The 27,226-nt window shown below is 41.9% G+C and overlaps 1 protein-coding gene across 2 annotated transcripts in view; it reads right to left on the bottom strand.

Annotated features, from left to right (window-relative positions):
* The window catches only part of reln (reelin), a 99,477-nt gene that overhangs the window by 26,189 nt on the left and 46,062 nt on the right, over positions 1-27,226 (bottom strand). For both annotated transcript variants that reach the window (XM_061774850.1, XM_061774851.1), the window contains exons 4-24: positions 22,280-22,350; positions 14,975-15,007; positions 14,785-14,863; positions 14,617-14,713; positions 14,085-14,136; positions 12,777-12,882; positions 12,406-12,646; positions 12,131-12,276; positions 10,350-10,501; positions 10,150-10,265; positions 9,044-9,252; positions 7,915-8,043; positions 7,717-7,826; positions 7,465-7,531; positions 7,063-7,296; positions 5,229-5,390; positions 3,508-3,744; positions 3,227-3,419; positions 2,424-2,536; positions 1,576-1,713; positions 1,314-1,500 (exon numbers count right to left, since the gene is read on the bottom strand). In XM_061774850.1, the coding sequence (XP_061630834.1) occupies positions 1,314-1,500; positions 1,576-1,713; positions 2,424-2,536; positions 3,227-3,419; positions 3,508-3,744; positions 5,229-5,390; positions 7,063-7,296; positions 7,465-7,531; positions 7,717-7,826; positions 7,915-8,043; positions 9,044-9,252; positions 10,150-10,265; positions 10,350-10,501; positions 12,131-12,276; positions 12,406-12,646; positions 12,777-12,882; positions 14,085-14,136; positions 14,617-14,713; positions 14,785-14,863; positions 14,975-15,007; positions 22,280-22,350 (2,872 nt within the window). The remainder of the gene's footprint in view (positions 1-1,313; positions 1,501-1,575; positions 1,714-2,423; positions 2,537-3,226; positions 3,420-3,507; positions 3,745-5,228; positions 5,391-7,062; positions 7,297-7,464; positions 7,532-7,716; positions 7,827-7,914; positions 8,044-9,043; positions 9,253-10,149; positions 10,266-10,349; positions 10,502-12,130; positions 12,277-12,405; positions 12,647-12,776; positions 12,883-14,084; positions 14,137-14,616; positions 14,714-14,784; positions 14,864-14,974; positions 15,008-22,279; positions 22,351-27,226) is intronic.

The following is a 27,226-nucleotide window of genomic DNA, read 5'->3' as shown; positions in this document are numbered from 1 at the left end:
TCAGTTCCCAAGTGTCTTATTAACATTTATGTGATATGCTCTTGTGACAATATCCCAAGGATCAAGAATGATACCACATGTTATACACCTCATTTTCATTCCTGCAAAATTAAAGCCATTTTAGGGCTGTCACACAAGTGACTCAGCCCTCATTCCGCCCCCATGTACTGCTGTGCCAATGGTGAGTCTGGCTTTCGTTAGAATGATAACCAGTGGGATGGAACTTGCCTGCGCATTCCTTGCTCCCCTCTCTTCCACTGGCTGCTTGCCTCTACTAGCGGAAGGAGAGTCCAAAGCAAACGCACTCAGCTTCAAGACAATGAAAGTACTGTATTTTAACTGGTGAAGGTGAAAATTCACTCTGCGTATTTGCGGCATAGAAACACAGACAAACACCCGCACTCTCAACACTTGTTCACAGAGCAATTAAGTCAGTGCCGCTTATCAGAAGCTAATCTGAGCTTCAAGAAAGCTCATTGCAGCTCTTCTTACCAGGCCAACACTGGCTATTTTCACCATCCCACCCCCCCCCCCCCCCCCCCCCCCCACACACACACACGCACACACACACACACACACACACACACACGCAGACACAAAAGTGAGCGCCCATAGAGATTCAATTACATTATTACGGTTACAAATAGTGGCTTGATCTTCGGCCAGCCAGTCATTGGCTGAGAAACTCGGTGTGGGCGTGGTTATTGTTTTAATCCGCGATATGCAGAACATCGTATGACCAAACCCAGAAAACGGGTTAGCGGACTTCCCGAGTATGCTGTGCTAACAAGCATGACTTATAGGTTGCTGAAATGATAGTTTGAAGTCGAATTTACTAAAATGTTGTTTTCTTTAAGGCTGGTGTCTTCAGACAAAAGTTAAATACATGTATTTATACAAATATGATATTATACACGTAAACATAAACAAAAAAGCTTAAAACACTGGTTATTGTCATCTTTGGTAGCTTTGTGGTGAGATTTTGTGTTGAGCAAAGGACACTGTAAATGTTTTAAGTTCCTACAGGTGATTTGTCACAGTCCCCTTCGCCATTCAACCAAGCCGGGAGAGAGTGCTTCGAACTGTTTTGCCGAATGCGGAGGTAGGTTGCGCATGCGACCGATTAGACCCACGGCCCACTCCCAGACAGATTTTCCGAAAAGAGATGACAACCTTTCTTGTGAGAGTTCACACTTGATAGGTGGGCAGTAACAAAAGAGATCATTTAATATACAGTAATTCTCCTTTATGTGGGAGAGAACCCAATAAAATATTTGCAAGTTTATTAAAAATAAGATGAGACTATTCCCTACCTTGCTGAAGTACAGCGACGAACCGGATGAGACCACCCCACAGCCGACATCAGGGTTGACCACCTCTCCGCCTATCACTTCCTGCCAAGTGGCCAGCAGTACATCCTGGGACTCGAAGTCTGAGAGGACACTGGACAAGAGTGGGGAGGAGGGCAAGCAGTCTGTTCCAGAGAAGCCATTGTCACACCTGCCGAAGAAGAGCTTTCATGTACCAAAACAAACAAGACAAATTTCTCTAAACTTGGTGACCCTGTAGGCTGACCTGCAGTGTCCGTGGTCACACCAGCCGTGCCCGTGGCACATGTTAGGACATTGCTGGCCGATATAAATGTCATCTAGGGCCCACTCGTCCTGCTCTCCGTAATAACTCTGGATCCATCGGAACCGTGTTGCACTGGACCTGAACACAGTTGGTTCACAGACATGCTTTATAGAACACGAAATTCTGAATTTGCTTTAGAAACTAGCTTTCATTTCAAGTACATCCACATATCTTCATGAAATCGATACTTAAAGCAGAACATGACCGTATGTGAACTATGTTGATAACAAGGGATAAATACTGTGCTTGTGCTTGCATGTGCAGCTGTACAGCCGAGACAAACGACACCAAAATCACCTCGGACTCGGCCTCTGACCACAACTGTTTTATTGCCAAATTACAGCCGTGACCCGGCCTGTGACTGATCACCACACTGCAGGAGATTAGAGCATGGTTATCGAAAAGAAGTCAGACTGGTATGAAGGTCAAAGTGATCTGTGAGCTGTTTTGATGTATGTGCAACCCATGGCTGATGGCACATGCAATCATCATATGTCGGGAGAAATGACAGGCTCATGATGCCAATGGGTTTCCCAATGTCAACTGTGTGAGTAATGGAATAATTTAGCAGTTATGGACTACAAGTTACATATCGGGCCAAAGGAGACTCCCATGTCATGTTGATAACGCTTAAAAAATATATCCTTTTTTTTTTTTTACTCCAATTGAATGACTCACTGTGGTGACCCCTGGCACCACAACCCAAAAATTGCATTAGGCATAAAGAACTGCAACTCCAACTACTACTACTACTACTACTGTGTGAATGTTGCACAGAGTTATGTTACCATGTCTTTTGAGGTAGAGACAGAGTGATGCGTCTCCAGTTTGCAAACTCTGATGGGTGGTACACGCTGGGAGCTGTGAACTCAGAGCAGCTTGGCATGCCAGGCAGACAGGCCTAAGTGAAGGAGAGCAAGAGTTGAGGAGAGGACTTGTAATCACACAGCTATTCTTTAGAGACCGCACCATCAGGATGTACAGTATTATGTGTTTTGAATGCAACGTCTCTAATCACACTGGAATTCAACCAACATTCAACACTAGAGCGTACACAATGTGTAACTGTATACTGAGTGCATGACTGCACTTTAATGCACACAAGAAAAAAATGCTGAGATTTTTTTTTTCAGGTTTATAAGACTTACTGAATACTATAACTATAACTATACTACAAGTATTTATAAAATAATTGTGATAGACAAAAAAATCTCTGCTTGCATGGTGAGAAGATAACCTACTTAAACATAAAGGTATGTAAAGGTATGTATTCGCTAAAAGCAGAGTGATTAAAAGCCACCAAAGCCCCTGTGCGATCATTTCTGATTACATGAAGTGCTGCATTTTAAGCATGCCATTATTTAAGCAATATTAAGGGGGCTTTATTAGAGAAACTTATATATATAATCATGACTAGATTATATATTTCTTTGCTCCTCCAAGATACCGCTACAGGCTTTTACTAAGTCCATCTATCCAGGTCAGGTGACTGAACGACAACAGGTACAGCATCAGTAAGTCATTATTCTAAAAAGTAGGAATGTTCTGTAATATCATGGCCAGAAGTGTAGACATGCCTCCTCTTTCTTACCTCTTTGACCAGGTGCCAAGTGAGGCCATGATTTGTGGAGAACTCCAAGCGGACCTGAGTGTCAATGTGAGGGGACGACTCGCGACCACAGCCCATAACCAACGAGAACTGAAGACTGTAGGAGGCTCCGATCTGCATCGACTGAGTCTCTACGTAACGAATACTGGAACCAGGGCTGGGCTCACCGGAGAAACTGGAAGGCAACAAAGGAAAACAGATAATCATCATTATCATGTTTATTTACTGACAAGGTGACTCCAGGAAAAAAACGATTTGTTTACCTGAGGGTCCAATCATGCTGGCAGTAGGGCTGTACATGACCAAGGTAAAAACCAAGACTCTGTGTGACATCCAACACGTTGCTGAAGTCCAGACTTATGGTGTTGAATAGCACAGAGGTCATGCTGATTTCATCCAGGGCCCAGACATCATGACTCCGCCCTGAATGGTACGGCTGCCACCATCGGAACTGCACGCCGAACCTTTGGGCGCCAGTTGGGAGCTCAACAGACGCGATCCTATTCAGGAGAGGGAATATCGTGGATTTGAATTCTAAATATTTACTTTCTATAAGTAGGGAATTAGCCATGGTCGCAACAACACAAATGGAAGAAAGCTAATACAGCAGTGCTATATAGCAGTGCTATATATATATATATATATATATATATATATATATACGGTGACCGACTGGTTAGAGCGTCAGCCTCACAGTTCTGAGGACCCGGGTTCTATCCCCGGCCCCGCCTGTGTGGAGTTTGCATGTTCTCCTCGTGCCTGCGTGGGTTTTCTCCGGGCACTCCGGTTTCCTCCCACATCCCAAAAACGTGCATTAATTGGAGACTCTAAATTACCCGTAGGCATGACTGTGAGTGCGAATGGTTGTTTGTTTCGATGTGCCCTGCGATTGGCTGGCAACCAGTTCAGGGTGTACCCCGCCTCCTGGCCAATGACAGCTGGGATAGGCTCCAGCACGCCCGCGACCAAAGTGAGGAGAAGTGGTTCAGAAAATGGATGGATGGATATATATATATATTGTAGGTGATTGAAAAGTAAGTACTTGTAATTTATTTCTGAACGATAATTCTTACAAGAAATGAAGATGAGAAGAAAGTGTATTGCATGGAGTTTTGTATAAAATTCGATATGGGCACTAGCATTGGCCACCAGTTTCTCAAGCCGCCTGGAAACCGCATTAACTGATTTCACAAGGAACTCTTGTGGGATGGAAGACATAACTTCTTGTATTCGCCCTTCAAGTTCTTCCAAAGTCGTTGGTTTGGTAGAATAGACTTGCTACTTTAATAATGGAACATACACCAAAAAAATGTGAAAAATATTACAGCATATGAATAAAGTATAAAATAGGAGGTTACTTTTCAATCACCCTGTATATATATATATATATATATATATATATATAAATAATCTGAAAAGAATTCCGTTTTTGTCACACTTTCTCATTCAATTCAATGTACATTGTGGTGCTCATTTGGATGGCCAGCAGGTGACAGTATAAAGGCCGATCCGTACTTCACACTTACTTTCCTCCCTGGAGGCAGCAACCAAACATATTGCGGTGAGGCGCTTCCTGCCTAGAACTCAAGTGGGATTCATGTAGTCATTCTTCGCAGAGGATAACGAACACATGATATGACTGTGAATACTGTTGTATTGTCTGTCTGCATGTGTTGCTGCACCCAAATATCCGTTGCTTCAAGGGGTATAACACAACCCCCATAGATGCTAATCATTGCCTATGTTAGCATCAGCCTTAAGTTAGTGGAGAAGCTGTACTTGCCTCTTTGCTTGCAGTACACGCAAGTCAGACACACTTCCCATTCTAGTGCTCCACCTTGTCTTCATTGCAAAGATAGATGACACTAACTTCATCAATGGGTCCCAGTAGCCCACACAGGCAGCAAACAATAAGTAGGCGTACTGCAGATATGGGTGCTAATGAAATGTTAGCGTCCAAGTGGAATCCTAAACACACACAAACCTTGGCTCATGGAACCCTTGGTAAGCGTAGTGCTGCAACAGAGTCCAGGTTATGCCGTTGTCTGTGGAGTAATGCAACAGGACACCCTCCCCTGCCTGGTCTGGAGCAGGGCAGGAGCTCAAGGTACTTCGGCTGCCCAGTCGGAGGGTGAACTGGAGGTATCTGTACAGATGAGAGCACTCATAAGTGCAGCACTTGAGTGTAAAACATCATTAAAATTCACAATTAGAGAGAAAGTCAAGCTGATAAATGGGAAGGAAAAAGGTGATCGAGTGTGTGCAGATTGGAGGAGGTGGCTACATAAACAGAAAGCCACAGGTTGTGTGGCGCATTGAAATGATGGATGAGATGATGAAATAAATGACACATAGCAAAGGCAAATGAAGAGTGTCAACTGAACAAGTACATATAAATGCACCCATGGGTAGTGTCTCCATGTAAAGTTCTCATTTTAGCAGAGATAATCATCCTGCTATTAGGTAATATATATTATAATATCTAATTTTCAGTCTAAAGCCAACAGTGTAGACCTGCACTTCTCTGTCCTTGGCCGATCTGGACTTTCATTAGCAGATCTGATTGTTCTTTTAGCCACTGGCATTCAAATCTGCCACACTGGCACACAGACAACGGCAACAGGCATAATCAGTCTAACACAGATGCCATCTATAACCTCATCATAATCAAACGTTTTCTCTCGTCCTCTCCTGCCAGCTCTCTCATCTGTAATCTTGCCAATAATCACAATTTTTCTCCCCGCCCCCACTGAGCACACTAAATTTGATTGAAAGAGAGATTGACAGCTGAATGGCTGCAACATCTGTTGTATCAATCACAAGTGAAGACACCTGAGAATCGAAATCTGCAGTGTGCGTGTCCTACAACATTATGACCACTTACACGATCAACAAGTTGTGCAGGAGCCTTATAAATTACTTTACATCAATAAGAATGTCAAAAATGTCAGCCAAAACAGATTGCATTATTGGCATTAATATCTCCATTTAGGCGGATATTTGATATACGGTACTGTAGCTTGTATTGTATGTTGTATTGTCATGTCTATTTCTCAGACGTACCGAATGTTTTAACGAATTTGCCATAAAACTATGACATTATGTGCTAATGATACTCTCACATCACACAGCGCTTATGCAATATGGCCCAACCAAATCACAAATCAAAACAATTTCAGCTACGTCACACTATGTATGCAAAAGGGAAGCTTGTGAAAATAGGTCTTCTTACACTTTAAGCAGGTAAAAGGGAATTATTTGCTATAACGATACTTTTATCTTGATTTACTTGAATTTTGAGCAATCAAATGAAAAAAGAAATGATAGAATAATGTTCCATCATCCAGTTCTGAGTCGCGGGGTGCAGGAGCCTATAAGTGGCATGGAAAGGGATGGATGGATGGATAGAATAATAATAATGATATGTACATACTGTATATAAAGTTTAAAGACCCTAAAAGGTGTATTCAGAGATTTGTTTCTAAATACATTATACACATTTGAAGATAATTGCTACAAACGTGCAAAGACTGAGATTTAGTAATCAGTTATGGAGATATTGCTTTATTTATTTATTTATTTATTTTTTAACCATTTCAGTTTTCCAGATTTTTTTGTGGCACGGCTAAAACAGTGGCTAGTAATGCACTTCAGCTTACACATGAGTGCGTCCTCCCGCACTGTAATACAATTTGAGCACCTTCATTTGCATCGGTGCTTAACCGGCGCAATCGCAACTTGCAGTTACGTGTACAATTTCAGGACTGTTCAACCTCGGAGGAGGTCTGTGCCATATTAAGGGCCAATTCTTCAGTTACCTGGCCTGAGAGCTGTCCAGCGGTGCGGTGACGAGGTGTCTCCTGCTGTCCCTGTTGAAGACCAGCGCCTTGCCGCTTGCCAGAACCCCACAGCCAAAGCTGACTTCAGCTCCACGCAGGGAGGAGAAGCTGTGGTAGGAGGAAAGTCGTGGGCTGGAGAAACCCTCGGACAGGAAGGCTGGAAATGTCTGGGAGGCGAGCTCACAGGCTGGACCGCTGAAGCCTGGGTCACATCTGAGTACAAACAAGTCCACTTAGATGAGAAAGAAAATAATGAAAACCAATTAACAAGTCATTAAGATAATATGTTTGAATTCATCTAAATGGTGCTACATAGCATTAGGTTTGGAATGAAATGATACATTTTGTAGTGCAGACAGTATTTCTACAAGATGGTCTTACTTGCAGCCAGTGCGGGAACAATGTCCTCTCCCAGAACAGAAACGGAGACAGGCTGGCCCAATATACACTGAAGAACACACATGGACATTGAATGGTGTTTTACTAAAGTCATTTGGGTTTAACTACATGAATGAATGAATGTGTTTTGATCGTAGTCATACAAAGAAATGGAGAAGGTGCATTGTATGGATATTTCACCGCTAGAGCATGGAAAACAATAACTGATGTCGTGTGTGTGTATACGGTTCAGACCATTATCAATGGCCCACATGTTGCCCAATACGGTGCCAGACTGTTTCCAGCGAAAGCGGGTGGTCTCTGTCAGGGCAGCATTAGGCAGAGGGATAGAAATCCTGGTCCATCTGCAGAAACGCAACGCAAGATTCAAAGTGACGCATTGACATACTGTAGTTGCAGTCCCCACTCTTTCAACTGGGTGGTGAGTCCTACCCGCTGTAGTTGTCAGAGGAGTAGATGGTACTGTGAGGTAGGTGGGGTCCCGCACAAAGCTCTGGCAGACACTCAGTGTGGAGCAGAGACCAGGAACGACCGTGATTGGTGGAAAACTCCAGACTGACGCTGAGTACAGAAGGTTATTGTAAAATATTATTAGCTAATTCATTATTATAATATGTATTATACTATTGTGCATCCATAGTCACCATTTCTAGTAGTTTTTCAAATTATTATTATTATTTCAAAACACGCTGAACATTCTGCTTAACCATTAGTCAAAAATTTAAAGCAACTGTTGGATCCTTGCAATGAACATCATTTAAATAAAACTAAAAATTACTGCTTTTGAGGATTGTATTTCTTTTTATTGAGACTCTTAGCATGCATTTTTCAAAATAGATATACTCTTTGATAAACTACATTTTGTATCATGCTATGAAGCAAATCAAAGCAAAGCAAATTTATTTATATAGCGCATTTCATACACAGTAACTCAATGTGATTTACATGATTAAAAGCATTTTAAAGACAAAGGGGAAAAAACAGCTTATAAACGTTTAAAACAGAGAAAAAAACAACAAAATAAAAGTAAAATTAAAACAGCGTACAGTGCAAGAAATATCATTTAAAAATGGAAATACTCTAAAAAGCAATAGAAAAAAAGAAGAGGCCAAACATTATCACAGAATGACAAAATTGTACACGGGCCCCTCTAGTGGTAAGTGAAAGAATCACTGCCTAGGTACGGTTCAGTTCAGTTGTTTTTAACTTTTAAGTTAAGCACATAAGCATTGAAAGAGCTCTTGTTTTTAAAAAACGTATTTAGATACAATTTTATTTAACTATTATGTGTAACACATTTGCAGTGAATCATTATTTAAGTACAGTTTTGTTTTGTTTTTCTCCCCCATATTAGTGTTATTGTTCACTTAATAAAGTTAGTGTTTTACAATATTTTTAAAGCATTTTGGGAATAAAACCTGCTTCATTGTTGATGAACACTTGGGCCAACTATGCTTTTGTGTTTTAATCATATTTGTGGTACTTGGAGAGCTAAATATATTTTTTAGGTTGTACATGGTGTAAACCGACCGTTCTAGCCTAGTTTTCAAATGTGCCCCACCTGTTGGCAGGCTGGTAGGAGCCGCAGCCGAGATTGATGGAGAACTGAACGACGTGCGTGTGCGTGCCAGGCAGCACGGGCAGCAGCTGCATAAAGTCCACGGCCCACACGTGGCGGTCGGCGCCCCCGTGCGAGTGCTGCTCCAGGCAGAACTGGGAGACTGGTGTTTGGAGCTCAGAGGGCAGCGCCACCGAAACCACAGCAGGTGTCTGAGAGGGAAGACATAGAAGGGGGGGATAAGGAGTAGAAGGTTACTATAAGTGCTTTGTAAAGAAATGATTTATTTTGTTCAGAAAAGCAAATTGTAGCATCTGATGTATACACCAATGTATAAGAGTCATACATGGAATAATCATGACGTGGGATATTAAGAGATAAAGGAAAGTTTCATCCAGATGCAGACTTTCTACTGCACAGATGCAACCCGAGGCCTGGGGGCCAGATCCCACCTGCTACATCCCTTCATGTGGCCCACTTAAGCAAATAAAGTGTATGTACTTCATATTCCTAGCAAAAATTAGCTAGGAATACGAAGTACGCACAGTTTATTATTTTTCTCAGAACATCTGGCCCAAATTTGCGATTTTCCTACACTTTTAACACGATATTACAAACCCTTTTCCAGCAAAAATAAATTGAACATAGTTGTTGACTTGGATGCCACGGTTTTCTATTACTTGTGATTTCAAATTAAATTTGCTGTTAACAGTACATATGAAATAACAATCAATTTCAACAGCAATTGTGTGTATATAATAATATGATGAGATGACTATACTTTACATTTACACTATTGTATATGTTTTCTTTTTACAATCATAGCAATCATAACAATTGGAACATATATCGTATATTAGCAGCAACACTTGGAGAAATAAGCAACTGAACCTAACTGAATTTGAAATGTGATTGTCCGTACTAAAATGTTATTTTAATTACATTATCGTAAGGTTAACTACCCATCATTAAAGAAATCTCGGTTAAAGTACCAAAAAACGGGAAAGCTGTAGCCAGGCCGTTGCACAAACAAACTCACACTGATGAAAAATCATCTCCTTGTCAGAAGTTACAGTAATTTTAGAATCTAATTTGTGGCTGTATCTCACCCTGTAGGAAGAATATGGAAGGGTGTCTAGGACAACACGTTCCCTCCTGCCTTCCGACCTACCAAAAAGAATCACATTATGATCACGTGACTCTCCGGGATCACATTCACCACCACCTGCGGAAGAGCACTCCTTTCAGTCATATGGACAGAGAGTGGAATGTAGAGCTACATTATATGAGAGATGGTTGATATCTGTACCCATAGAGAAGTGGAAGCGGAGGTTTCCATAAGAGGTGGTGTCGATGTACGGCGTGCACACTCTCCTTCGACCCTCCATCTCAAACACCAGCGCCGAGCCCGACTCAATCTCGCCACACTGGGTCCCGTACACAGCTCCCTGTATGTCCCAGCTGAGGGAAACCAAACAAATGGCCAGTTTTGGTGAGTAAAGTTAGAAACAAGGAAAATCTATAAAGCGTTGCTCATCGTGGAGTGTATAGTATAAATCACCTGGACGATGGCGTCAAGTACATGCAGACATATTTATGCACAGTGGAGAGAGGATCCTCATTAACACTGACAGAAGTTAACCCAGTATGTCAACCCTCTCCTGGGTGTCCTTATCCCTTCCGCTCCCTTTGCGAGAATGTAAAATAATGTCATGCATGCTGGTGTGTGTGTATGCGCGTGTGTGTGTCACAGTCACCGTGTTGGGGTAAATAATACTGCTAGTGGGTATCATTAACCACAAAAATTCTGCCTGCATAGCCGACAAACAAGTGAGCCCATGTCACCTGACGGGTGTGACAGGCCCGCTGTGCAGCATGATGGCACGCAGCGTGATGGTGGAAAGCCACACTAGTGATGGAAAAATGCACAGGTAGATAATTGTTGTCTGCGAGTAACACATCTATCATCTCTATTTTCTGCTCTTGTCTATTAACTATGGGCCATTGGCAGTAGTAATGCTCTCTGCTGGCCTGTGTTTTGCGTTATCGTATGCACAACGTGTCTCAATGTGAACAGATGGACTGCTGTCTGTGAAGCAGTCAGAGGCATGTAATAAACACTAGCTGCATGTCACATCATATGGCAGGTGTGTGTGCTGTGCACAAAGCGTACTTGTTTATCATTAGTATAGATTCACTCGCTTTCTACATATTTCGTCATCGGTTAAGACCCATCTTACATCTCACACAGATTGCCGTGGTCTTAATCAAACGCAATGCGGTCAAAAGGGACATGCAGCTTTGTGTGCTTCTTGACTCGCTGTTCTTTTATCACAGTGAGGAGTCATACCAGAAGGGTAGGAATAATATTCCTGCAGTGCTCCTAAGATCCTTAAGATTACTTTTAAAGCTCCTCTGTGGTTTAGCTGTGTAAAACTTTCTCTGATCATTGTAATTGTCATACGCATGCTTTGAAGAATTTCATCAGCTAATTTTGTAGCTCTTTACATTCACAATAGTTGGAAAACACTGTCGTAGGCAGACGCAATTAAATAGGTTTCGTTATTTATTTCTCAAAATCACAACATCCTATTCAAGCAGATATGTAGATTTTATAGCCGATTGCACAAAGCTTCCCAAATGTTCAACATGCGCACACGACACACGTTAAGTCCAGCTTGTTGACTTTGCTATTTTTTGATGAAATGTGGCCATCACTGAAAACAAGATGCTTTTAAACTCCTCCTGATCTGATTCGAGCTGCCGTTTATAGGGTGTCATTTACAAGCTTTTCCTTATTACGTGCCGAAGTGCTGTACGGAAGTTTTCATTGTTGCTGTTCTAACAGACTTTCTGAGGCTTCACACAAATGTTTCCAGAGCCTGAGTGAAAATGTATTCAGTTTCAAATTGTGAGAAAGGGCATAATACGTCTCCTTTAAATTCAATTAGTTTTTACACATTCTCTTTTAAACATGTGAGATCATTTGAGCGACTATTAACTGTTATTAAACCATGAAATTATGTCACATTTTGTCGACAAGCCTAACCCTGGAAGTGGGCGTTACGTATGACCATTATCTTGACTCACTTTGAGGGCGGGCTCTCAAAATCCTCCTCCCAGTAGCTTCTTCCCTCCTCACGGTGCAGGTCAATGTCTCTGCTGGAGGCGAAGCTGTGGCCAACTGCTTCAGCACCGTGGAAATACAGGGAGTTGCCCTCTGACTGGCAAGCATGCTGTAAATCAGGGTTTTGGGTTAGGTGATCATATACAGTAAGAGAGGGTAATAGATGCAATCAAAACCAAACAGGTTATAGCTTTCTGTCATATCTCCGAACACAGAGCCTTAATTCATGTAAGCATACCTTGACTGTAGCACCTGGGAAAAAGAGCCAGTTGGCAGTGTCCAGGGGGTCCAGGTTGTCCTCCATGAGAGGAACTTTATGAGCGGCATTAACCAGCAGCGCATTGTCAAGCCCCCAGCAAGACTCGTAGCCTTCTGGGCCTTGAGGAGCTTCCTGAGACCAGCGGAGGCGAACATTCTCAGCCCTGGACCTCAGTGGCATTGGAAGAAGGTGGACGAAGGTGCTGCTATTGGTAGGAGCTCTACAGGGCACACAGTTTATAGGTTTCGATTCATTTACTGTACGCGCGCCAGCTATATTCACAAATACAGTATAGTATATGGAACTATGAAAAGAGAGCAATTTCAAGAAGAGGGAAGGGATTGAGAGACCTGATTTTCTCCAGTGTGATCCAGTCAGAGGTGTTGGCGTTTCCATTGAGGCTGTATGATACAACGATGCTGGGGTCTGAGTAACTGAAACGACAGGAGCCTGAACCTGGGCAGCACAAAGGACAAATAAGGACAATTCTGTGTAAATTCTTCTACATCTGCTGAACCAGATCAAATGGAAAATGATCATTTCTTTTAGAATGCACAGACACATACAGTAACATGGTGCCTTTGAATTCCTTTGACATAGTTTCCACATTTGGCCACGTGGAAAATCAGGTCTCATGGTGCCATTATGGAAATAAGTGACACGAGAATGCCGTTGAGGGATTGGATTGGGGTGCGGAAAAGAAACGCGCCAATAATTCATGACAGCTTGTAAATTCTTGTGTAATGTTTTATAAACACAAATTAGGATTACTAATGATAGAACAGAATTCTTCAAAAATAAAAAATACAAATGTCTGTTTTAGGCCAACCACATAAATGGCCGTCCATTTTCAAGTGGTAAAATTGTTCTTTAAAACCTTGATGTGAGACCACTGCGCGTTTGTGTCGATGCTTTGGGATATGGTGGGTTCAAAGGTCGCTAATGGAGACTGCCGGCGCCTGCATCCCCAACTGTGTACTCGCCCTGGCGGTGTGCAGCATCCGTGTTTTGTCACTGTCCATAAGCACTGCACTGCACTGCTCCGTCCCCACTTGGAGACAGCTGAGCATGAAGCCCCCACCACCTAACCGCACAGCTTTGATTGTATAAGCTCACATGTATGACAGAACACTCGTAAATAGGACAATAAGAGAAAGAGGAAGAGGAAAAAGGGAATAATGTGTTCAGTCGCGCCTTCCCATGAAAACCTCCGGGTGCTTATAATGGCCATGAAAAATAGAACATCTCGAAAAACTCTGCCATGGCCTTCTGGGTACCTCATGTAAAAGATTAATAAGAGACGGTGAGCAGAGAGAGCGTGAGATGAGCAAAAGATGTCTATTTCCTGGAGCTACACAAGCACTTATTGTCCAGACTGGATAAGACTGACGCATGCTGTCGCTTCAGTGTTTGGACAAGGTGAAAAGGACTGGCACCTGAGCTTGTTGAATACAAAATGTGGCTTCATGTAGTATTGTGTTGAACGTGCATGCAGGGACACATAAGCGGCAGAAAAGTGATGATCATTTTTAGGGCCAGGGGCCCAAAGAAGTTGTATTTTCAATTTTTCGGCATTGAAGTGGTGGGGGCCCAAAGTGATATTTTTTACAAGGGGCCAAAAATCCATGACAGCACCGCTGAGTGCATTTAATACTCACCCAGGGCAAACTGAAGGACAGATGCTGTGCTGGTGTTGAGAGGGACAGTGGTCTATCGGGCATACAGAAAGGCTGTTTAGGACATTACAGCATCAAATAAAACATCTAAATTTCATTTTTTTATTTTTTATTTATACCCATATAAAAACATATTCATAATTTTTTTTTTTATAGTGCTTGTCCTAATTAGAGTTAGTTGGAGCCTATCCCAGCTGACTTTGGGCGAGAGGCAGGGTACACCTTAAGACTGGTCACCAGTCAATCAAACATAGAAACAACTATTCACACTCACATTAACGCCTATGGACAATTTACTATATAGTCATAAATCAACCTAACATGCGTTTTTAGAGTGTGGGAGGATGCTGGATTACCCAGAGAGAACCTACACAAGCACATGGAGAACATGCAAATTCCACACAGGAAGGCAAAAGCATAAGAGTTCTAACGACAAAAAAATATATATATGTGTAAATGTATTTTTGTAAATGGGCATAAAAACTGTCTGGGAGTGATCGCGAATGGCACTTACCAGCTCTCGCTCTCCTAGGGGCTCACAGAAAGTGACCGCATTTCCATACATCAGAACCCCACACTGCTCGCCCAGCTCGCAGTTTGTGCACTCGGACCTGCACAGGAATCGTAAGTACGATCAAGACCGTGAATACATTTGAGGACTGAAAGAGGATCAGGCGCATACCAGATGGTTGGGTCCAGCTCCCCTTGCAGGTTGGAATCAAAGTTGTCACGCAGCACAGCATGGTTAGCGTGGACCTCCACTGCACACGCATACAAATTCCATTTGCTCAACGTTACACACTATTTGCAGTTCTCTGAAGGTTTATAATACTTAAAGACAAGAAAAGCAATGTCCTGAAATGCAGACTCACAGAGACTTGGTCTCAGTGGGGACTCCGTTGGAGCTGAAACAGACAGAAACTGAGTTAATATGAGGAGCCAAACAGACTCCAAACATGCAATCCATGGGGCAATGGTAAATGTCTTCCTTCAAGCCGTTAACGCCCCATTCACACACCTAACCCTATTTTTTACAATTAGCACTGCCAACATGTAATCGATAATGAAGATGCTGATCATTTATAGTGTCTAGTAAATGACTCACTAGTAGGTTGTGACTTTTGGAGGGTTACGGTTTAAACGGCTGCAGAAGTGTGAAATGGCGACTAGTTGTTGGGGAAATGGTCGTCTGCTTCCTGACTATGTTCCAGACGCCCTTGAGCAAGGCCCCACATCAGCTCAAGATGTGAATACAGTACAGTTACAGTATGAAACTAAAGTTGTTGGACAAAACCGATGGCTTTTATCTGGCTACAGCTTCAATGACACGATTCCAAGCTGCAGTTTAAGTGAAATATTTTCAATGTCAGTGATAAAAAAATGTCAGAACTTTATCAAAACTCAAAGATGTACTGTTCAAACACTGTAATGAAATTTTAACCTGATCCAAATCAAAGTGTGACGGATGTTCCATGCGTGCAAAACTCCAGACAGATGACAGCTATGAACTATGCTTTCCCATGGGTTTCCTGCAGCGGGATACAATAAATGTACTGCATTTATGATATATGTATTTAATATGTTGTTCCACTCCTTCCTCAAGTTGCTCAAGAATCATCCTGCTGCGTAATCCTGCAGACAGACAAACACCCTCTGTGTGTACAAGCTGTCACTAACTGCATACATTTTTGTGGGCCTCGTTCTAAATCATGTGGCCACAGAACAAACTTTGGTGGTGTCCTGCCCGGCCGCAGCTGTGCTCTCCTGGCTGTTGATGTTAATTCCTTGTAGTCATGAAGGGCCGGGCGGCCATGATTAACGGTTCACTGCCAATTAACTGCCGTCCTCCGCAGAGGCATCTGCATGTTCTAATGCTGCAATGCGCAGACTGGGCCAAGCTAACACTCTAAAGCATCACTCTCCTTAGCGACACACCGAGCGAAAAAGTGTTAGGACTTAATGAGTAAACATGACTATTTTAAAACAGCTTTAAAATATGGAGTCTGCCATTTTCTGTTGTAAATAATGGGACCGAAAAGGTTGAGTGTCTAGAATTGAGGATGGATGGACTGTTTTTCAGTGAGCAGCAGGTTTGTGCTGGCTCATTAATGCCACTGCAAAACTTTCTGATGGTGTTCCAGCCTGAGGAAAAGGCTGATGCTATATACATTGGACATTTCAGACCTCTTGCATTGAAACATGTGATACCACTCAAAAGCTTGCAAAGCACATGACGCAACTATATGCAGTATATACATAAAGCAGGGTTGGAGGGTCCCAAAAGTAAGACCTTTGTAACTGCTAAGTGTGACAATGCCTTTGACCTGGTTGAACAATGCCACCCTTGAAACCAATTGAGCTTCCTCGCTCTGCTCTCATATAAAGCCGTCCTTTTCTCGACTGAAGAGAAGGATAATCTGCCTCCATATTTTCAATCCAGGATGAGCCTACTCATTTGATAAAACACATTGATACAACCAAGGGATCAAAAATGGAGTAACTCTGTGTTATTTCAGACTGCGATCGAAACTGGTGATAATCGACTGAGTCCAAAATGAGGGAGATGACTTTTTCAAACAACATGCCTTAATATAAAAAGTGCTTAGCCAAGTGCTGTTACTTTCAGTCCCGGCCTCATTTTCGTTTACATTTCTTTATGTCAATTCGAACAGGATGTACAAAATCACCCAGTGTTGCTTAAGTTTGATGCAGGGCGGCTCAGTCAGTGTTGCTCTGGTGTTCTTTGCTGCTCAGCTTCACGGTGGCAGCACGAAGCCCATTAAAAGCAGATCAAAGACCTCCCCGAGCACTTCTTGTCCTCCGCTTCTAATCCTGCAACGTCTCCTAGTTCTAAACACACTCAAAGCAGCTACGGAGGATTCCCTCGACGTGCAAGCTGTGCATTCTTTGTGCGCCTTGTTCATGTCCTTCCTAAAGTGTTATAAGAAGGGAATAAATAATTGTATAACCAGTTTACAAAAGCATGCAAAGAGAGATTCCGACTAATCCGCCCACTCAAAATCCTGTAAAGCACTTGCTCGTTTGATACTGTGCTCTCTTTAACAATCGTTCTAAATTGCCTTTAGTCGTTCTACTGAGTCCAATTGGCTGCAGAAAGGCCGAGAAGTTTTGCTTCCCCTTTTTTTTCAGTGGGTAATCCTTTCTTTCTTCAAAAAAATGGACTCATTTACAGTTTTCTTTCTCCACGCTTCATCCAGCTCGCTCTCTCTTCCTGTCCTATCACGCAGAGCCGCTTCACCCTCAGCGCTTCCGGAATCTGGACCAGTGGTGCTCATTTCATTGGGATTAATCCCCTCTCACTTCCTTAAAGACTTCAATTACTGCCTCCTCTATTAGCAGCTCATCTCTGCTAATGCCTGTATCTTCCTAGCCAGGGCTTTTAATCGAGCATGTACACACAACTGGGTGCACACACAATCCTTTTTTTTTTTTTCCTTCTGATATTCACAACCACAGATAAACAGGAAAATAAATAAATGGAAATCTGGGGGGGAAAAACATGTTGCACCACAACTAAAAGCGCGTAGTGCTGATGAGCATTTTTTGGGGTGAATGAAAGTAACGAGCATAAGCTTTGGCAGATTTAGCCATCTGTGCACAAATGGAGCAGAGCACAAGTCATGTTAAATCTTCTCCCCCCCCCCCCCCCCCCCTGCATCTCTCTCCGTCCTATTCTCACTAATCTCCCTCTCTCTTGGCTTTTTCCATAAATGCCATCCATCCACCTCCTCGTCCCTCTCCAGTTTGTGCTCTTTTTAACGTCGTCTGATTCACATCCGCAACGAGGCGAGCCTCGTTTGAAGTTGGGCTAACCGGCGGTCGCAGTTACGCTCTCCCCAGGACACAGGATGCTGTTGTTTTAGCTTCAATGAATTAAAGTTGATTGTCGGTTTGCAACCACTCCACCCTAATCTGCGAAAAGCAGAGCCTTCGTGTGGGTTTCAATTGGCATCATTACAGTATTCACATAGGTGAGCGGAGGCAGGCAAAAGTGCAGGTTGAAACAAAGATTGTTTACTCCACTCCAGGAGGTTTAGGAGGCACGGTTTAACCAATTTGACGTTGTGCTGATGCACGAGACAACAACAGCAAGTGTGCAAGTTTGCAATTTTCGCAGTTGGTTTAAGCAGCCACTGAATTAAGAGATCATGGATACTTGGGGACAAAATGAGTTTTCTCTGTTGTGTAGCTCAACTGTGTGCTGCACCCTCTGTTGTTTGAGTGTCATACAGCAATAAAGATCTCAAGCGTAAGATGAGAATGGAACTGTTGCTGCTGGTTCGTCATCCGAAGGAGGCATTCCCTTACTGTGTTAGGCGGCTGAACTCATGGGGGTGCATACATTTTGAACTGGCTTTTGAATTTATTTTGGTGAGCATCTGTCTGTGTTCTTGTGTTCTTTTTTATTGACTTATATGCAAATGTTGATTTGTGTTAATTGGTATAATTATATGACATAAAGTGAAGGGATTTTTTTTTTAAGTGTGAGAATTTGAGTTACCAGGAGGAATCAAATTTGTAATTTGGGTCTTGAGCTAAAAATGTTTGAGTGCACATTTGTAAGGATTTCAGTGACAAATAGTGGACAAGGGCAATTTCAGCTTTGTTGAAGGCGAGCATCCAGCGGTGACTGCCAGGCATGGGTATTGGTGAGGTGACCAGACAGACGAGGCCCTCAATCACTTCTCTTATGCATCGTGATCAAGCGTCCCTCGAGGAGCAGTGGCCTCTGAGTTATAAATCCCTGTAATAATCCATCTGGGCAGTGCTGTACTGGTCCGGGCCCATAAGGAGCAGATTTATTTCCCTACTTGAAATGAGGACCCGACGACGCCGGGCAGAACGCTGGGACTGCTGGCTCTGCTGTCAGGAGGTGGAGCTGATGGACAGCTTGCTGGCTCTAAAGGCGCAACCAGTCAAGCCTTAAGCCTTCAGCACAGCCCAGCACGTCCCCTGCCATGGACTCCTCTCATCTGGCTTACTTAGTATGAATTCAGTGGGGGTGTACTTCTTTTATCCAGCTAACATGTTTTTTTTCTCAAGCTTTTTCTAATACTCTTCTCAACTACTGTAATTCCCTGATGATACTTCTAAGCATATTTGCTGCTAAAAGCCATACAGATTCTCCCATTTTGTATACAGTAAATGCGTGCTATTTGAGGAGATAGAGATAATTGCTAAAACAAAAACAAAAAACAACAACTAATAATTGAAGACGTAATAACGAGATCTCGGTCTTTTAGCTTGAGTGTTTGATAGCCAGTCAGCACAGAAAAAACACGTGGTGAACTCTCTCTGTACCTTACGCTAACAACCCAGGCTAAACTTAACTTCGATCTTATAAGCGTCGAGATGTATCAATTCAACAAACAGTACTTCCTAGACACTAATTAAAAGTTTACTAGTGGCCGAGCTTTGGTGCCATCTTTTGGCATCTTAGGCATTTTCAGAAAAAGAACTAAAACTGAGAATAGTCGAGTTTTTCAGATGTGTTGAATAGCTAAGGATAAGTTGCACAGAAAAAAAGCTCATTGAAGAATTCATGAACTGTAAACACGATTTTGGTGCGTTAGAGAGGAGCTGAGAATAGACGACAACATGATACCCCTGAGATCGGGAAGACCCATAAATAAGATGCATTGTTTCAGCAACAAGGGGGAAAGCTGGGGGAAAAGTCACAGCTTATTGTGGGAGCTTTAAAGGAGTTAGTGTTAGCTGCTGTTAAGAAAGACCATTATAAAAATATATTAATTAATTAAATAAATAAATAAACGGAGGAACGATGGACGATCGGTTAGCATATCTGCCTCACAGTTCTGATGACCGGGGTTCAAATCCCAGCCCCGCCTGTACGGAGTTTGCATGTTCTCCCCGTGCCTGCGTAGGTTTTCTCCGGGCACTCCGGTTTCCTCCCACATCCCAAAAACGTGCATGGTAGGCCAATAAAAAAACTCTAAATTGCCCATAGGTGTGAATGTGAGTGCAAATGGTTGTTTGTTGACATGTGCCCTGTGATTGGCTGGCGACCAGTTCAGGGTGTACCCCGCCTCTCGCCCAAAGATAGCTGGGATAGGCTCCAGCACGCCCGCCACCCTAGTGAGGAGAAGTGGAACGGAAGAAAGCAGGTAGGAGGGATTGAGTAAAGGTAGAACGAAAGGCCGGATGGCAAAAAAGTGCTCCCACTGCAGCTAAGAGGGCACTGCAGGGTGCAGAGTGAATGGGACCGTACATAAACAGCACTGCTAGGCATCTCATTTTACACACAAACAAACACTGATCTGAATGTCTGCATGGTTTGGAACTCATAACTTGTTTCTTTCTAACTTTGTACCCCACTGTAACCTTTTTTATCATCCCGATTAATCCGACCACGTGTTCTTGAAGTAATCCTCCCGGTAAATGACCTCACAATGCGTCTCTTCCTCCAACTTTTCTTTTGACTTTTCTTCCTCCATTCTCCCTCTTCCAAGGATCGTAACCCTGCTTTAGATACTTTGCATTTCTGTGGCTCTTCAAAGCGTCAGTCTTAAGCATATGAAGAGGCTCGAACTGGCCTCGTAGATTTGAGTATTATTCCACTTTAAATGCTAATCTTGAGATTGAAAGTAACTTCTGGCTCTGAGCAGTCTGCACTGTTCGGACAGAGAAGTTGTAGAAGTGAGAGGTCATCACTGAAATGCTACCACACTCTCCGTTTTGTGCCTGCAGACGCTTTTTCATCTTTCCTGTTGAAAAAAGCTGTTAGCTGTCATTTCCAACTCTAGAACTTTCCTTCAGGTTGCCCCTTTTATCAGTGAGTGTCACACTTGTACAGTATTTGTTTACTACAGATCATCGTGTATACATCACTGCCTGCTGCTCTGCTGCCATTTACGACATTTCCAGACCTTGAGGTTTATATAGTTGCAGTTTGTCTATTGCAGTTTTCATTAGTGGGATGCTGGAGGCCTTGGCACTGAAGTGACGTATGTTGGCAAAGTCAGACACAATCACCTTCTGTGATGCTGGTTGACTTCCAAGTTGTTCCAATTGAACGCTCATTATTCCTTTAGAAATCATGTCTATGCTTATCATTACACCTTTTCTTTTTGCCATAACTGGTACCCTTCGGTGGTGACTGGGGTTGATAAAAAAGTTTTTTTTTTAATCCAAAAAAAAAAAAAAAACATTGCTTTTTTTATGGGTACTATTATATGGAAGTCGTATTATTTTGGGGGGATATTATGATGAGGAAGGGTTCATTTTTTTTAGGTATATTATCACATGCACCGGTAAATATTTTTCAAAGGTAATATTGTATATATGAAAGTGAAACAGGTTAGCATTTGCAACATTTTCTCATGCAACTTTTTTTTTAAATTCAATTTTCATTTACCACACCTTCCTGTCAACAAAAAGGGATGAAGAGTTAAACGACTGCTTCTCTCCAATGATTTGAAAGTCAAATTTTAACTCTGAGGAGGAGTCCACGAGTAAGCAAGGGGCTTCTTTCCTGTAAACAAGCGATTATACTCTCGCAGCATACGGAATTGGACTGCGCTTTCTGTCAATTTCTACTTAAGGGCTGTCACAGAAAGTGGATATATGCAGTGTCTGCCATAAAGTATAAATCTCTGACAGTGAGAAAGAGCAAGGGAGAGGGTTAAAAAGCTGACTTGAGCATAAAATGAAATTAAGCTGGCAAAATAGGGCCTCGAAGTATCTCTAGCCTCAGCCGTGACGTTCTAATGCTTTGCCTCTGGAATGAAGAAGTAGCACTCTTTAACAATAAGTGCTAACAAGAGAAACAAAAAAAGAGAACGAGCTTCGACGCACCTGCCCTCACAAAAATGAAGGAGTGAATCGAAAGAAAAGGAATGGACTCCTCATTCACGCATTAGTTACACATGAAGCGGAAGTCACTAATCTGTAAGGACTTTGGCTTTGGAAACCAGGACCAAGTTGTCCTGACTACTGTCGGGGTGCTATTGAGCAAGGCCCTGTCCTCCTAGCTCAATAGGTCTAGCACTGTTTGTGCACCCCTTTTCTCTCTGAATTTCTCTACAAGATATATACAATAAGTACGTATAAGAATGAGTCGCCGATTCGATTCCTTTATTCAGGTGTGCGTGGGTGTGCGCGTGTGGGTGTGTGTGTGTGTTTGCGTGTGTGCTCACCTCCCTGTTCACATAACTGCTGTGCCAGAGCATCCTTGAAAAGGATCTGTCCTCGGTGCGTGGCTGTCGCTCTAAAAGATTGGAAAAGAAGATGAGAGAGTATGTGAATTAAGACAAAAACACAAAAAGGGTTCATCTTTTAATCTACAGTGTATGTTCCATGCAGCATATCAAGCATAATTTCCCCCAAAGACTAAATCATTGTATATTCAAAGGCTTTTTGTCGAGTAATCAAAAAGCAAAAAAAGACATGACATTAAAACACTCTCTCACACAAATGTGCTGTCATGCATCCTAAATTATTACATAATTCCAAAAACATTGGTACTTAAGTATAAATGTCTGCAGAAGATAAAAACCTTTCCTCATGTCAGTTTTCCAGCAGCATATTGCTGAATTGTTGTATGATGGAGAAAGCTGATTGTTCTATACATATGTTGCATGTATTGAATACAATCTGAATCCCCCGCGGAGACATGAAGTGCATTATTTATATGGAAATGTAAAAGATCTTTTTTTGTTTTTTTCCCTTGATACACAATCTTTGCTGCATGCTACAGTGCACTGTAGCCACAAAACATTCAAACTCATTTACAGTTGTCTTTAGTAATCCAAATTATTTTCATTCAATGTACTACTACTATTACTATTACTATTACTATTACTATGGCATTCCTTTTTTGCAACCTCCTCCTGTTTTATTCATTCCAGGGTGAGCTGCTTCATGGTTTTGGCTCCAACGTGAATTTTTGTCATCATACAGCCAGAAGAGAAACTTGTACAGGCATTTTCCCATTTCTGGTTTCTAAAGCTACGAAACGGGTAAGGAATCATTGCTATGCAGCTAAATTTAGTCACCACTCATATTTCACTGTCCTCTTATATCCTGTATGGAATTTTGCATCATGTACACCTGCCCCAGCGTGCGGACCTTTTATCGCTGCGTTTGTCCCTGCTCATGAATAATGAATAAAGCCCTCGTTATTTAGTAATAGCTCTTGTGCCAGTGCAGAGCTAAGGGGGGGGGACCTTACTTAATTATAGTCATATTTCAGAATTGGTTGAGAACTAATTTGAGTTTGGTATCTATGAATAAAAGATGATGTATTTCCAACAGCGGGTTGCAATGTAGGAACATTGGGACTCTTAAATATTTACTAAATGCAGGTTCACTAAACATGAAAGCACACAAGTTTGCTGTGGGTTCATTTTGAATAAAAAACACGTTTGGTGTAAAACAACATAGATTAAAGATTGCTATAAAGTGAATCCAGAAGAATTATCCGTTTCTCCAATTATCGATCATTGCAACTAAAAAGCATTGGCCAGCAAGGGAGACATTATGCAATTCCCACACCCCCCCCCCCCAAAAAAAAAAATGTCTCCCAGGTGTTGAAGTGAAGTTGGGAGAACTGCCACGCCCTGGTTGGTTCTGGGATTCCGAAGCATTTGGTGTCCACACGCTCTGACGCGTTCTTCCAATTAATGGCCTCTGTGCGAATCCCTCGGCCAAAACGGGTTGACCCACAGCGCCCCCGACCCGTTGCGCAACAAGAAGACACCTGGAGAGCTTCGTGTCAGCCAAGACGCAACCTTCTTTCCTCTCGTCACTCAGTACATCCAGAATATTTTTTATTTTTTTTTTACCAAAGTAATGGGATTGATGCTTTGTGGTTAGCATTTGTTAATTTAATGTTGGGGGAATAATTATCGTTGCACTTTCAGCTACTTGTAGATTTCATGCCACACACTCACTGTCTTTCATTACCCATATATTATCCCTTTTGTCATAATCGGGTGCACACAATTTTAGTCTAGTTCTTAAATGAGCACCAGAGGTTGTTGCTTGGTGCTCATTTTTATTCATGACCCGACAACCTCACTGGATTAATTTATGTCAGTTTGTAGACATCCACTACGTTCTATTTATTACACATTTTCCGTACAAATAAAGGAATAAAACATTGTTTTTTGTTTAATGACATTATAACAGGTATTTATTTATTTTTTGCACATGCTTTACATGTTATTAGTTGTAGTCTGAGCTAGTTCACACGTATATTATTTCATACCTTGCATTTTGTATATACCTGTAGCTTATTTTATAATCCCATGAGGAAATTTCGATGGAATCTTTTTGTAATTTACGGCAAAATGATTTGCCGCAGTTCTCTCGGGCAGCGGTCCCCATTCTTGTTTGCACCACGGCCCGGCTTCACGTAAATCCTTCATTTATTCTTGATGTTATCCATAGTTTAGTTCATAAATCCTGGATTACAATTATTAGTATTTTGTGTAAAGGAAATATTATGCCATTGTTACGAAGTAACTAACTACTGGTAAATCAAATAAAACATAACATATACGGTGCTTTTATTTCGATGTACATATTTGTAGGTGGCACAGAGAATAAGAGCAACAACTTGTGTTCAGTGTTGCCGATTTAGCAAAATTATGTAGGATTTGGCCTTCGGAAAAATATTTTTCTCATATTTAGAGATTCTTCATATCACTAGCAACTAGTCAAAAAAGCAGCTAGCGACAATGCTAACAGTGGTCCTCATGTTAACAACATTACAATGTATTTCCTGCAAACAATCCGATTTAATTCTTTATATACAGTAAATGGATTCATTTACTATGGAAGACAATTGGCGTTACCATGTTGGCATTTCCCTTGACCACTGTTCCAGTCCCTCACATGGAAAATGAATTGCCCATTCCTGTGTGTATAATGTTAAAATCAAATACCCTGAGTAATCAAGTCAATACCGCTTGTCACAAACTAATGATAATCTGTGCATCTAACAAAATTCAGTGCAGCTCTGCCAACCTTGCTTGCTAATTTAACCGTATCCAACCATATTTGTCTGATTTATATTAATTACAGTATAATACTGAATGAATGTCACGTGTTTCATTAAAGTCATACTAAAAGGGAGCATATTTCCTCGACAAGGGTGTGTGATTGTTGCAGTGTGACACTGGCGTCTGCCCTGCTGTCACACTCCACCGGTCCCGTGTGTGTGCGTGCGTGTGTGTGTGTGTGCCTGCGCGCATGCATACACACAAAACATTTATCGAACATTTAAATGTTAATTGGACTTTTGCTGGGGACAAAAAAGCAATTAGGGGCCTAATAGTTTCCTCTTCATCCTTAAACAGGGGCATCATTCATCTTGTGAAAATAAGTGTCATGCTCTCCTCTCTCATTAGACTAAAGGAGATACAGAATATGTATAAGAGAGAAAGGGGTAAGAATGAGAAAGGAGCAGGAGAGAGAAGGTTTGGGATTTGTTTCGAGGAAACAGATCGGGTTTAGATGGTCTCGTCTCGCAAGGCCCATAGTCTGCGGTCAAATATGTATAGTGTACATCAAATCTGGGAATTAACTGACACACACGCACACACACTCCAAGGCATATATGAGCTTTAACATGTATGCAGATGGACAGCCTGTCACTCAAAGAGCTCCCAAAAGGGCCTGGAGTGGGTAATTACGAAGCATGTCTTCCATGTTAGATTACATGTTGCTGTCGGCCATAAGCATCCCCCAGGAGCCACTTTGTCAGGTTCCTACACTCACACACACACACACACACACACACACGCGCGCGTACACACACTAGCCCTTAGCTGTGCCCACTACAACTGATTTATTCTAAAATTGCACACGCAGTTCAACATTTTCAAAGAACATACACACCGTGCATGCAAATTTGCATACATGCATGAACTCTCCTAAAGCGTCAGACAATGCGAACATTGCTTCACTTGTCCTCCCTCCACTCCAAACAATTCAACTTTATTCATCACCACCATCATCATCATCATATTCCAAAAGCTATTAGTTATGGTAATTAAAATGAGGATTTAGTGTATTTGGAAAAGCTGTACCAAAATAACAGACCCTAACTGGTTGATTTATCTCTCACGCTGGGGAGCAGCTGTGGTTATGGCACCAAAACAAAACAAAGGGAGAATTATATGGAGCACAACAGACAGACTACAGTACGAGACAGTATGACTACAAGCGCTGCCATCCAAATTATTCGGAAATATTAGAGTTGTGCCATTTCATTCATGTTTGGATTCAAATCCATCAAAACTGACTCCAAGTCCAAAATGGACAAATTTGTTCATCGAGAGACAAAATTGCATTGATGCACGGCCCTACTTTGAAACGAACGTTGTAGTTATACAATTCATTTCCTAGTCTAATAACAAAACCGATTCTCCTTGGAATAATATCCAATTTTAACGTGTAGAAACTAACCAAGTTTAATGTTTTACTTTTTCTCAAGACAAAATCACAGTGAATAAATAGTCTCCTTAACGCTGAAATTCAAAGGAAAATAAATCATTATCTTTGGGAAATTAGTTTTGAAATCTATATCCGTTTGAATATGTTGTTTTGATGAATCAATTCATATATTTCAACATGAAGCCTTTTTAATCTTGCTTGCTTCGTACAGATTTGTTTTTCTCAAATGACTTTTTAAACCCCTTGTATATTGTTGAGTATTTCTGTCACTTAAGCCATTTAAATGATATTTTCTTTTTTTACATTCAGGAAATAATGAATCAGTCAATTCAAAATAGCCGTGGGTTTTTCTGTAATTTCATCACGACCACGATGGTTGGACATCCTTGAGAAGGTGCGGCGGGTAGTGGAGCCAGATTCAGCCCCTCCTCTCCACGCCACTAAATTAATTGACAAGGGCTCCTGGAGCTCATGTAAATGGAATAGGGCTCAACAGACGAAGAGCTTTGGGAGTTATTTGGCACATTACTCGCTTGTTAACACAGGTCGTAGAGTGTTACAGCTCCAAAAGCAAAAAAAAAAGCACCGTAACCGTTAACGTCAGAGTAATCATTGTCGGGGTTGGAGAAAGGTGGGAGAAAATACGACAAACGTCGAAGAGCTTCGGCCTTTGCGTCCGAGGT

The sequence above is a fragment of the Phyllopteryx taeniolatus genome, chromosome 5 (genome assembly GCF_024500385.1).
Source record: "Phyllopteryx taeniolatus isolate TA_2022b chromosome 5, UOR_Ptae_1.2, whole genome shotgun sequence".
In the NCBI taxonomy this organism is placed as follows: domain Eukaryota; kingdom Metazoa; phylum Chordata; class Actinopteri; order Syngnathiformes; family Syngnathidae; genus Phyllopteryx; species Phyllopteryx taeniolatus.
Note: the sequence above shows the minus strand (reverse complement) of the source record. Positions and strands in the feature narration are given on the sequence as shown.